Source organism: Trichomycterus rosablanca, chromosome 1 (assembly GCF_030014385.1).
Source record: "Trichomycterus rosablanca isolate fTriRos1 chromosome 1, fTriRos1.hap1, whole genome shotgun sequence".
NCBI lineage: Eukaryota > Metazoa > Chordata > Actinopteri > Siluriformes > Trichomycteridae > Trichomycterus > Trichomycterus rosablanca.
Window position 1 is genome coordinate 49,418,379 of NC_085988.1, and position 12,358 is coordinate 49,430,736.

General features: G+C 39.6%; 1 protein-coding gene across 2 annotated transcripts in view; it reads right to left on the reverse strand.

Annotated features, from left to right (window-relative positions):
- The window catches only part of slc38a4 (solute carrier family 38 member 4), a 61,169-nt gene that overhangs the window by 33,540 nt on the left and 15,271 nt on the right, over positions 1-12,358 (reverse strand). Inside the window, exons 1-6 of one of the 2 annotated variants that reach the window (XM_062993959.1) lie at positions 8,895-8,946; positions 4,821-5,016; positions 4,602-4,692; positions 3,038-3,153; positions 1,027-1,100; positions 356-448 (exon numbers count right to left, since the gene is read on the reverse strand). In XM_062993959.1, the coding sequence (XP_062850029.1) occupies positions 356-448; positions 1,027-1,100; positions 3,038-3,153; positions 4,602-4,692; positions 4,821-4,933 (487 nt within the window). In that variant the 5' untranslated portion in view covers positions 4,934-5,016; positions 8,895-8,946. Of the gene's footprint in view, positions 1-355; positions 449-1,026; positions 1,101-3,037; positions 3,154-4,601; positions 4,693-4,820; positions 5,017-8,894; positions 8,947-12,358 lie in introns of those variants that run through there. The other variant, XM_062993968.1, reaches the window with a different exon arrangement.

Sequence of the window (12,358 nt, forward strand, 5' to 3'; positions counted from 1 at the left end):
ACATGATAACAGATAACAATGACAATACTGCAACCAAAAAGTCAGTTCTGACACAACCTATATGCTTATGAATGGTAATTGTTGGGAATTTGAGACCAGATCCATGGGTGTCTTCGCACTAATGCACTATTTTGTACACTCAGTGTTGCTTTGGTGATTAAGTTTAAGAAAATAGAATTTATTAAGAGCTGCAACACTTCAACAATATTAACATTGCATAAGCCACAGTGCATGATCCATCCCAAGCATAAACACAATATAACATGTGACAAAAAAGTTTGTTTAAGTCTAACTCTTCAGTGAAAATAAAGAGCACCCAAGTTCCCAAGCGGTTCATTATGGCTCTAGTCCTCACCTCCTATATTCTGCATGATTATAGATCCAAACGCAGCCATTTTCCCTGGCCAGCCAAACGCCCGTTCACCCAGCTTTTCATAGATAAGTGAACCTAAAAACAAAATAAGATGATTACTAAACAGCATAGAACACTGATATAATGTTGATATTTGCATTTGCAAAGATGACACATTTCCATGTTCCATTAGCCATATGGTAAAAAGTATTGGACTCCTGATCATGAGCTTGTTGGACATCCTATTTAAAAAACAAATGGTTTCGAAACAGAGTGACCTCCATTTGAGCTTTACAGCTATAACAACAGCCTCTCTTTTGATCCTATTTAGTCAAAAGAGCATTTGTACGGTTGGGCACTTATGTTGATCTAAAATTACTCAATTAATGTTCCAGTTCAAGCTGTTTAGTAGTGGTGGGGTCAGAGCTTTGTGTAGGCCACTGGAGTTTCTTTAAACCAAGCTTTTCTTTGTGTCTTTGTAGACAACGTCACAGTCATGATGGAACAGAAAGTATCTTCCCTACACTGCTGATGGAAGCTCATCATTTGCTTTATACAACTGATTTACTACATCTGTTAGCAAGTGTTATGTCTGAAGCACATGGATTCAATAATTAGAAAGGGTTTCCCAATACTTTTGTTCATATATTGTATGTTATAGAATAAATGTCTACCTCCTTCTTTTGCTGTAACCAGCAGCAGGTGTATAGAGTAGAGTGAGAGAATAGCCACAGCAAAGAGCAGAATGCTGCAGAACAAAAGCAAGAGAAAAACATCAAAATAAATTACATTTTCCACAGCAATATACATGTAAACTATAGGAAACTGTATTTTTTCTTAATCTTTCACCATCTACTGTTCATAATATTACGAAAAGATTCAGGCAATCTGGAGAAATCTCAGTCTGTCTAGGCTAGTCAAGTCACTGCTTTAAATTTCAAAGAAATATTTCAAGTATTCAAGTTAAATGATCGGCTTCAATTTTACTGTGCACTCAATCAGGAAATAGGAGTTTCTGAATGTAAACAGTTAATTAAACATTTAAGACTTCAAGCTTTCCTCCTGTTGTTGCCTCAGTGTGTTAATAATTTAAATTAGGTGTCTCACTATACACCAGCATGTTTTTAACAGTAAAGTACCAGTTTGCCTACGCACATAAACGCTACCGGTTATTCTGGTATTTAAAAATTGTACTTGTTCTTTCTTGTCCTCTCTCCACTGTTTGTCTTTGGTTTGCATTCACATGTAACCCAGTACTCAATAAAACTGAGTAGACTAAGTACAGCTGCATGTGTGAAAGTGGCTGTACAATGGAATGAAGGAATGAAGTAATGTATATACAGGAGTGGTCATACTGTATGTATTTCTGTTTGTCTGGAGACAATGCGGGGTGGCACGGTGAGTAGCCTCACAGCAAGAGGGGCCAGGGTTCGATTTCCTGCCCAGACGACCAGGATCCTTTCTGTGTGGAGTCTGCATGTTTACCCTGTGTCCATGTGGGTTTCCTGAAGGTGCAGTCTAAAATTGCCCTAAGTGTAAATATGCGTGTGTGCCCTGTGATGGACTGCTTTTTGTCTAATAAATCTGACCCACTGCAAAAAGATGTGACATTACATATCAGTCATCAGCAGTCCAGGTGACTCTCTTTAACCCAGTTAACTTTCCTGCCAAAGCACTTGACATCTTGACATCGGAGCAAGAATGACATAGAAAAAGATTGAATAAAGGGAACCCTATGAACCTATTCATTACAGTTCTCCCTTTTAATGGATTTACCAGACATTGAGACAGGGTTAAACACTGACCCATGGTCAGGTGAAAACAGGTGTCCTTTTTACCACACGCTATGAAGGGAACGTCAAATAAACCAAGCAGTCCAGCTGGTCGCCGTCAGTCAGAGCCGGCCAAGTCCGATCGTACCCAGAAAGATAGCTCTCTCCCATTTATTTCCTCTCAATCATCTTTCCGTCTCTCTCTGTGTCTGGATCTCATTCGTTCTTCACCCTGGCCCCTTGGCCAAAAATAGTACTGGTGTTTGTTACATCTATCACGTTAACTGGAACAAGTCTACACACACTGTCCCATTTCAATGTTACATATAGAACTATGAAACCAAGCAACCAAAAGCTTCTTAAATTATGTACATATAGTACAAACCTGTTTGGTTGCTAATAAAAAATTATTTGCACAGTACAGCCAGTCATTTTGACAGTGTGTAATGTTTTTTACATAAAGGCTGATGCACTGCTGATTTAGGTGATAGACACCCAGAGAGCGGCAGAAGCACAGCAATCTGGTTTCTAGGAACCTGGGTTTGATTCTCACCTCACATGTGGATCTGCTAAATGCTGCTACATAGACAGATGTGCATCTACACAGCATATTACCAATAAAAGTGTTTGGAGTTTTTTTTGAGTTTTAGTGCTGTTCTGACCTGTAGTGGAAGCTTTCAGTCCTCCAGGTGTACAGAAGGAATGCATGTTGGTGTTGCTCTACTCAAAGCTGAGTCTTGTCTATCCTGGCAATTTAATACCTACTGTATTGAAATTGTATTGTATTGTATTGAACCCTTATTGGTGATTCCACAGCAATCAATACAAGATGTTTAATCTGTCCTGTGTTCACACTTATACACATATCTCATACTTCAGCTTTGATCAGATGCTCAATAAGTAGCTCACTTACCAAAAGAGAATGATTCCAGTGTTGGCCATGGCAAAAGATAGACCCAGAATCCCACTACCCATGATGGCATTGCTGAGGTTAAAAACAGACATCCCAGTGGAAATATGACCTGGATGCTGTAGAAAAGAGATGGAAAGACAAAAATCAATAAAGTGTCACCCTCAATAAACATGGTTTTAATTATAGTTCAAGCTCTAAAAGGTATTACCATTATATGGTAGCCAAATAGACCACTGAACTAAAGGGAGTTTCAAGGAAAAATAGAAATGAAGAAACAGAGAAAGACTTGGTTGTGCCCCTAGGCTGGCTTGGCTTTGACTAGTCTAATGATTACTGAGCAGCACATAATTCAAATGCTCTTTCCTTTGGGCTAAATGCAAACATTTACTAGTGAAGCTGCCAGAAACACAGAAGGTGGACAAAACATTATATAAAGTGATTCAATTTTAAAGTGACAAAATCACAATAATAAAGGCAGCTGATTATATCCATCCTATTATGTTTATTGCCACTCAACAGTATAGATCAGCTATGAAAGATAGCTGATAATTACCAATTTAAAATGTGATCAATTAAAGCAACATGCACCATGTAACTGGGTTCTGGAAAGGCCAAAATAGCAAGTGCCCTAAATTGCTGGTGAATTGCTTACAAAAACTAAAAAAAACTGCATAATGTTATAGTAAAAGCAGCGTCAAAATGACAGTAAACATTAAACATGGATAAACGGCTTCATTAAAGAGGAAGAAAACTGGTAAACTCAATGACATGGATTGATGCCACTTTACAGGATAGTTGTTAATTATGAAAAATTCCTCCCCAATAACCACAGATTTGAGTAAGCACCTAAGAGGCATCCAGTCTGAATAACAACTGTACATTGTACAAACATGCATGAAGGGAGACTGAATCTGAAACCTAAGCTATGTAAAAAAAAATGATATGATCTAATGTGTGAAGCATAACATTATGACCACCTTTCTAATATTCTGTTGGTCCCCCTTTTGCTGCCCCATTTGCAACAAACCACGATGCACTGTGTATTCTGACACCTTTCTATCAGAACCAGCATTAACTTCTTCAGCAATATGAGCTACAGTAGTTCGACTGTTGAATCAGACCACACAGGCCAGTCTTCACTCCCCACGTGCATCAATGAGCCTTGGTTGCCCATGACCACTGTTCCTTTCTTGGACCACTTTTGATAGATACTGACCACTGCAGAGCGGGAACACCCCACAAGAGCTGCAAGTTTGGAGATGCTCTGACCCAGTCGGCCCTTGTCAAGCTCGCTCAAATCCTCAAGTCCATTTTTCCTGCTTCTAACACATCAACTTTGAGGATAAAATGTTCACTTGCTGCCTAATATATCCCACCTACTAACAGGTGCCGTGATGAGAACATAATCAGTGTTATTCACGTCACCTGTCAGTGGTCATAATGTTATGCCTGGTCGGTGTATATATGAGGGAATTCACAGTATACCATTTCCCCAAATTTCTGCTGGCAAATTTACTCCCAGCACAGAGAAACATAAACTTCATGTATCATTTCATATACTTACATATTCTTCATGATACTCCTCAAACTTCTTTTTCGCTAGTCCATTTGTGAGAAATTTTTGACTCTCTGCGTCCTCCTCATCAATAAACCCACTGGAAAATACAAAAAGGAAAGTGTGTTGGAAGAAAAATCTAGATAAATTAAATGAGTTGGGCACCGGGCTGATTAACGCAAAGCAGAAGCATAGAAACCACACATGAACAAGATTTGTACTGCTGACCTGTTAATTGTGGCCTTTTCTGAATCGATGGGCCCTGTGTAACGCTCATCCAGGCTGTCATTGCTGTCTTCATCCGCCTCTGTGCTCACTTTCTTCAGTTCCATTCGCTCCATGCCTCTTAGGTGAAGTGCAGACTACTGGTTGAACAAGGAGTGCAGAGCAGAGTCTTCTTTTGGTCTCCAGGAAAGAAACCTTACTGTAAAACAAAAGTGTAAGGGACTGTTAGACAGACACCTTGAAAAATAATTTTACTTACAAGTAAAGTATAAGAGCAATGAACAGGCAAACTAGATAAGATGCATTTACTGAAAGCAAGCAAGATACAGCATATGTGCTCTTGTTGAAGGACAGATTCAAGGCCAAGAACGGCTGAGATAGATGTGCAGTTACTATGTGACTATTTCTTTCCTCATGCTCTAAAAAAGCAGTATGTATGCTAGCCCACCACTGCTGAGGTGCTGGGTTCGAATCTTAGCTGTGCTCTCACCCCTTTGGGAGTCTGCACAGACATGTCTGAGGAAGGCGGCTGAACAGCCTAGCCATCAGAAGGTGCACTTGTCAGTTTGTTCATCAGTTCACAAGGTAATATCGAACACAGTCAATTTAGTATCACATGGACAATTTAGTATCTCCAATTCACCTCACTTGCATGTCTTTGGACTGTGGGAGGAAACCGGATTACCCGGAGTAAACCCATGCAGACACAGGGAGAACATGCAAACTCCACACAGAAAGGACCCGGACCGCCCCACTTATGGATCAAACCCAGGACCTTTTTGCTGTGAGGTGACGGTGCTACCCACTTAGCCACCGTGCCATCCATGTTGTAGTATTTCTGAGCACTACATTGACATTATATGTTTAATCAATCATACACCTTTCTCCATAGTGTTTTCAGTTTGATTATTAAAAAACGCACACGCTCTGGGAGCAGCTCTTAGCTGAACCCAGGCTGTGCCTCAGTTTGTTTTTATTATATGCCAGAGCAGAATGGCATACTGTTTGTGCCAGAATGGCATGGATCTGGGTACATTCTGCTCGTCAGCTGAAAGGAGAAAGTTACACAACTCGTTATTGGACTGTAAATAAGAAGACCGGGCCAAACCGTTCATACGTGCAATTACCCACAATTTGCCTCAACTTCTCACAATACCGCCTTTGAAACGATGTGACGTGCGAAGTTAGAATTGTTCCAGACACTGAGATTTAGTTTATGGAAAGCCAAAAACTTTCCACTGCAGCACTGCTGGACTGCCTGAATGCTGTAGCCAGGTGCCTCAGTCGTAGCTGAGGAAGAAAGCTCTGACGTGAAGAAGACCTAACAAGGTGTGGTTGGTTTGCTCGTGATCATGTCAAGTCAATTAGATTTATTATCACCTGCTGCACAACTAGTTTTTAAACTGCCATCTAAACCACTAGTGCTACTTTAACTACTTCTAGAGAGATCGGTCAGGAGTACGATATGTAGATTTGTAAATAGGCCATTTCAGTGATAAACCCGAGCAACTGTTATCAGCAATTACGGACTTTCTGGGAAAAATCGCCTTGATGGCAGCATGTGTCCCAATGTACGCCTCTGCATTAACTGTACCTTCACACATATGCAAATCATCCATACCATGGGCACTGATACACCCCATACCATGTCAGATGTTGGTCTAACAGTCTGGATGGTTCCTTCATTTTGGCACAGATTACTCAACGTCCATTTTTTTCCCAAAAACAAGCTGAACTGTGGACTCATCTGACCACAGCACAAATTTCAGACCATCTCAGATGAGCTTGGGCCCAGAGAACTTGAAGCAGTTTCTGCATAGAATTGATGTATGACTTTCTCTTTGTGTAACAGAGCTTCATGTTGCTTCAATTTCTTGAAGCAGAAGCACAATAATAAAGAATTATCAGGTTTTTGTTGTTGCCTGCCTGCATAAAGTTCATTCATTTTATTTCATCAACCACTATTCACACAGTTTCATCAGGAAAAGCAGGAATATCCTGGGCAGGGCTCCAATGGTTGGAAGAACATTTGTTTGGGGATAAGGACAAAGTGCACAATGTTATTTTCAATTTGGTTCTATTTGGTTGGAAAAACAGATGCGGACGAAAGCAGCACCAAGCAATTGTTTGTTCTGTTGCAGGCTTAGCTTTGGTGATATTTGCTTTATTTCTTTTGTCTGCATTCTAAGGTTATCTAATGCAAAAACAGACTAAGCAACAGACTATTCAGTGAATATAATTATTTTATCTAACTTTAAATGTCTGTAAACCTTAACCTACTCCTTAACTGTAGTTAATTGCTGGGAGAGCAAACAAGTCAGGACATAAGCACAAAAGAAAGCCTATTGCCTATAAACCATGTATAATTATTTATTGTATTTAGTAATCACATAACCAATGACAGTTACCTAGCAAAACATTTCCATCATTTAATAAGCCTTGTGCCAGACATTACCTATGTCTACAATCAAAGCTATTGAAAGACAACAACATTTAGTGGCTATAGAAAAATAATATTAAAAAATATTAACTACAGTACCGAGTCCAGTCACAATTGGCTGGGGTCTGTCTATTTTGCCAGGACTGCTGGTTTGATATGCAGCCCTAAACCAAGACAGACCCTCCACTATGTTTTAGTAAAGCTCAAAAACACTTATTCTTCACTTATTTCTTGTTGGACCCAAACAATTTAAACTTGGATTTGCCACTCCATAATACTCTTTTCCACTAATCTTCATTCCAATCTTTGTGAACTTTATCATACCTTTATCCCCTTCCATAAAATTGGTATCTTGGCCCTTTTAAAAAGACCATTTCTAATCTAGCTACTTCAGGTCAACTTTGCATCCGGATGAAGCTGCCAAATGCTGAGCTTGGTCTTTGCTGGATTTATTCCAGTCTCTTATAGAAGAAACTAAATAATTTCTCATCAGATTTTGGAAGCCCTTTTTGCCCTTGACCTATCCTGATTATTCAAATTTCAAGAAATGCAACCTGAACCTCTATTACACATAGAGAAAGCCAGAGATCTATTCTATACCGCAACGGTGCAGAGTTCTTGGGCCTATGCTCATCTCAGATAGACCAAAAGACAATGGAAACATGTGCTGTGGCCAGATGAGTCCACAGTTTAGCTTGCTTTTGTACATGCTACAACAGTGTGGCTTTGTAGACAGGGTGTGTGTGCTTGACTGGCCTGTCTGCAGTTTAGACTGGTGTCCTATTAAGTGCAGCATGAAGAGAAGAACTAGACTACGGCAGTCAAAGAAAGGTCTCATTAATAGGAAATGTGATTGAACACACGAGTAAACAGGCCTCTGTCCCAACGTTTTTAAGTGTGCTGCAGGATTGAAATTCTAAATGTGTTCATATTTACCAAATACAGTAAAGTTGATCAGTGAAAATAGTGAAAATCTTTTCTGTATATCAGGATTATATACATATAAAAACATCAATAAACACATATTGACAGTTGACACTTGAACCGATAGATAATGTAAAAGTATTAACAACTCCTGACAACAAAATATGAAGTGCTACAAATTAAAACAAAATATTCTAACATTTACCAAATAAAACAAAACATTGCAACATTTAATTCCAAGAACTGTATCATATTGTAACTGATATATTGCCCAGCCAATATTTAAAACCCTGCTGGCAGGGCTAGCAGACCAGTCAACTCCTAAATGCAGGACATTCGATGAAGTGCTAAAGTCAAAACATTTACACTTACTGCAGTTTAAAGTCCCATAAATAATGTCCAGCCTCAGTACAAATGCAAATCAAGCTTCTTTGCTCCATACAGCAGATCAGCTTCCGCTCACTGACTACTCTAGGAATGCAGGCCATCTGGATACAGATAGTGCTTCACAGCAGGGCAAGCCCTTAATTTTTAAAGTGCACCCATGCTACGATTTTGGCATGTTCAATACCAGTTCTGATACCAATCAAGAGGCCTCTGCAACCCCTGAAGCATTCAGATAACATGCTGACTGAGGTGCAGCATACAAAACTCAAACATGCACCAACACAGGTCTGATGAATTGAAACTGGAAGTTGCATTTTTGTACTTACATTTAGTGTATGGTCACTTCTAGCTGACAGGAACGATTCAAACAGACTGATTTTACTCCTGCAGGTGAGTGGCAGCTATAAAGAGCAGAGGGAGGTCCCTTCCTAGCCAATCACTTCACCTCTACTCTGAGCTATTGCTCCAATAACCCCCCTTCCTCCACTTCACCTCCCCCTAACCTGCGTCATTAGACACAGAGAGGACACACGCTCCTAAAGCCAAGTGCAAACCAGAGAACACCCATTACATGTTTGTGGATTTGTTACAATTTAAAAGACACCAGCTACAGATACATACTCCTTCATCATCATGAACTCCTCAGAATGTGGACAGTACAGAACTGTGACTTTAAGAACATGGTGAACATCTTCATGTTTCTCTCACTATGACTTACCAAAATCAGTACATGTTTGAGCAGAGAAATCATCAAACAGCTGGACTGGATTGGTGCCCCCCTGATCTATGATTATCTAAAATTGGCATACAGTGTGGGTGTTTCTACTGTTACTGATTGGTGGGTGCAGTCACTGCCTCCAATACTGAAACAGCTGACCGCACGTGTGTGTGTGTGTGTCGGTATGCGTGCGTTAACATGTGATCATGAAAACAATGAGGGTGAATACCCCACTCCCATAAAAAAGGCCATCCCGAGCATCCCAAAAGAACAGAACAAACAGTGGCTGATGCAATGCGTGACACAATTTCGTCTGCACAAAGTTTCTACATGGTTTTAACAAAGTTTTTCAGCATGCTTTTGTATTACACTTCGACTTTAATTAATATTTAAAATACACCTACATTTTCTTTTTGCTATTTGTATAATTCTTTTTTTTGTATTTTCAACCAAGATACAGATTACGAATGAGAACTAGAGAGGGAGCGAGAACTTCACTGTGCTTTCTGCCCAGGAAATCAGCTTGATAACTCCTGGTAGGTAAAGAAAAAAAAACTAAATCCTACTAAGTAAATTCATTGCTTATGAAATTCATTCATAAGAACTCATTGCTTGTGATGAGTTGAAAGCAGTCTTAGATATTTGTTGTCTGTCTGTACCGTAGGGCATCTCATATGCTACATAAAAAATGGTCCAGAGGGTGGTTTTAGAGCTTGTATGACATCTGAACTTGTTGTGTGTTGAGCATGACTTTGTTGCTTTGCTTTGACCCTTGAGCCACAGATTGTGATTGGCTTGTAGGGTTGAGCCACGCACTTTAAAGAGAGCTGACTCCAAATAAGGAATGACCCTCAGCAATGGAATAGTCCTTCTTGAGATTTGCAGAGAAATGCATTTGCATCCATACAGTAAGACTCACTTTCTTATATTAGATTATTACAGGGGTTGGACAATGAAACTGAAACACCTGTCATTTTAGTGTGGGAGGTTTCATGGCTAAATTGGACCAGTCTGGTGGCCAATCTTCATTAATTGCAGCATTAATTGGACCATGTGCATCCAATGGTTCAAACATTGTATCCTGAAGGTGGTGCCGTGTATCAGGATGACAATGCACCAATACACACAGCAAGACTGGTGAAAGATTGGTTTGATGAACATGAAAGTGAAGTTGAACATCTCCCATGGCCTGCACAGTCACCAGATCTAAATATTATTGAGCCACTTTGGGGTGTTTTGGAGAAGCGAGTCAGGAAATGTTTTCCTCCACCAGCATCACGTAGTGACCTGGCCACTATCCTGCAAGAAGAATGGCTTAAAATCCCTCTGACCACTGTGCAGGACTTGTATATGTCATTTCCAAGACGAATTGACGCTGTATTGGCCGCAAAAGGAGGCCCTACACCATACTAATAAATTATTGTGGTCTAAAACCAGGTGTTTCAGTTTCATTGTCCAACCCCTGTATATATTTCTTATATTGTTTGGCTCTGGGATCTTGACTAGATGTTGTACTTTTTTTTGTGTTTCTTGGTTTGAAAAGTCAGGATGTGTTTTCTTATTTCATAATTGTAATATTGTAATGCTATTCTTAAATGAACTGCTCTGCTCTTTAATTTAAATACAACTGTTGTGACATTTGCTATGCTATGCATACACTATAAAAAGTGTTTACATACATTACTTTTATTGCCTATTTTTATAGTTAGTGAATGCTGTATGTTGTATGTATGCAAGAAGTTGTTGTCTGATGTGAGCTGCTGTAACATTATCTATCTATCTATCTATCTATCTATCTATCTATCTATCTATCTATCTATCTATCTATCTATCTATCTATCTATCTATCTATCTATCTATCTATCTATCTATCTATCTATCTATCTATCTATCTATCTATGATTTAAGCTGTTAGAAGAGGTTGGTATTTAAAAGTCCTGAGAGTACAGAACTGTGCCTTCTGGAACACGTTTACCATGTTCATATTAACTCACTAGTTAATTAAAACTTTAATGAACTGGAACTGTACACACTGGTGTAGAATACAACTGCCAAAACTCTGTAAGTGCGTAAATGATGTGTGTGCTACTCTGATTCTGCTGATTGGTGGCTGCAGTCACTGCCTTCAACCCCCAAACAGTAGTCTGCATGTGCTCACGTGTGATCACAAGAATAATGAGGATGACCGGCCCAAAAAAAAAAAAAGAGCCATCCGGAGCATCCCAGTAGATCAAAGCAAATGCAATATGTGTTATCTCATCTGAACATGTAGGATCCTGTATTGCCTATGCGTCTGTGCTACAAATAAATTGTGCATAGACAAATAATTGTATGTGTAAAGATAGATAAGACACAAAGTTTCACTATCAAGGCTGAAAGATAATGGAGGAAAACATTGTTATATTTTGAGTTTTACAATTAAAAATATGCACTGTTACCCAGATTGTATTCTTTATTATTGATTGTGTGTCAGTATACACCGATCAGCCATAACATTAAAACCACCTCCTTGTTTCTACACATACTGTCTATTTTATCAGCTCCACTTACCATATAGAAGCACTTTGTAGTTCTACAATTACTGACTGTAGTCCATCTGTTTCTCGGCATGCTTCGTTAGCTCCCTTTCATGCTGTTCTACAGAGCAGGTATTATTTAGGTGGTGGATCATTCTCAGCACTGCAGTGACACTGACATGGTGGTGGTGTGTTAGTGTGTGTTGTGCTGGTATGAGTGGATCAGACATGGCAGCACTGATGGAGTTTTTAAACACCTCACTGTCACAGCTGGACAGAGAATAGTCCACCAACCAAAAATATCCAGCAAACAGCACCCCGTGGGCAGCATCCAGTGACCACTGATAAAGATCTAGAAGATGACCAACTCAAACAGCAGCAATAGATGAGCGATCGTCTCTGACTTTACATCTACAAGGTGGAACAACTAGGTAGGAGTGTCTAATAGAGTGGACAGTGAGTGGACACGGTGTTTAAAAACTCCAGCAGGGCTGCTGTGTCTGATCCACTCATACCAGCACAACACACACCAACACACCACCACCATGTCAGTGTG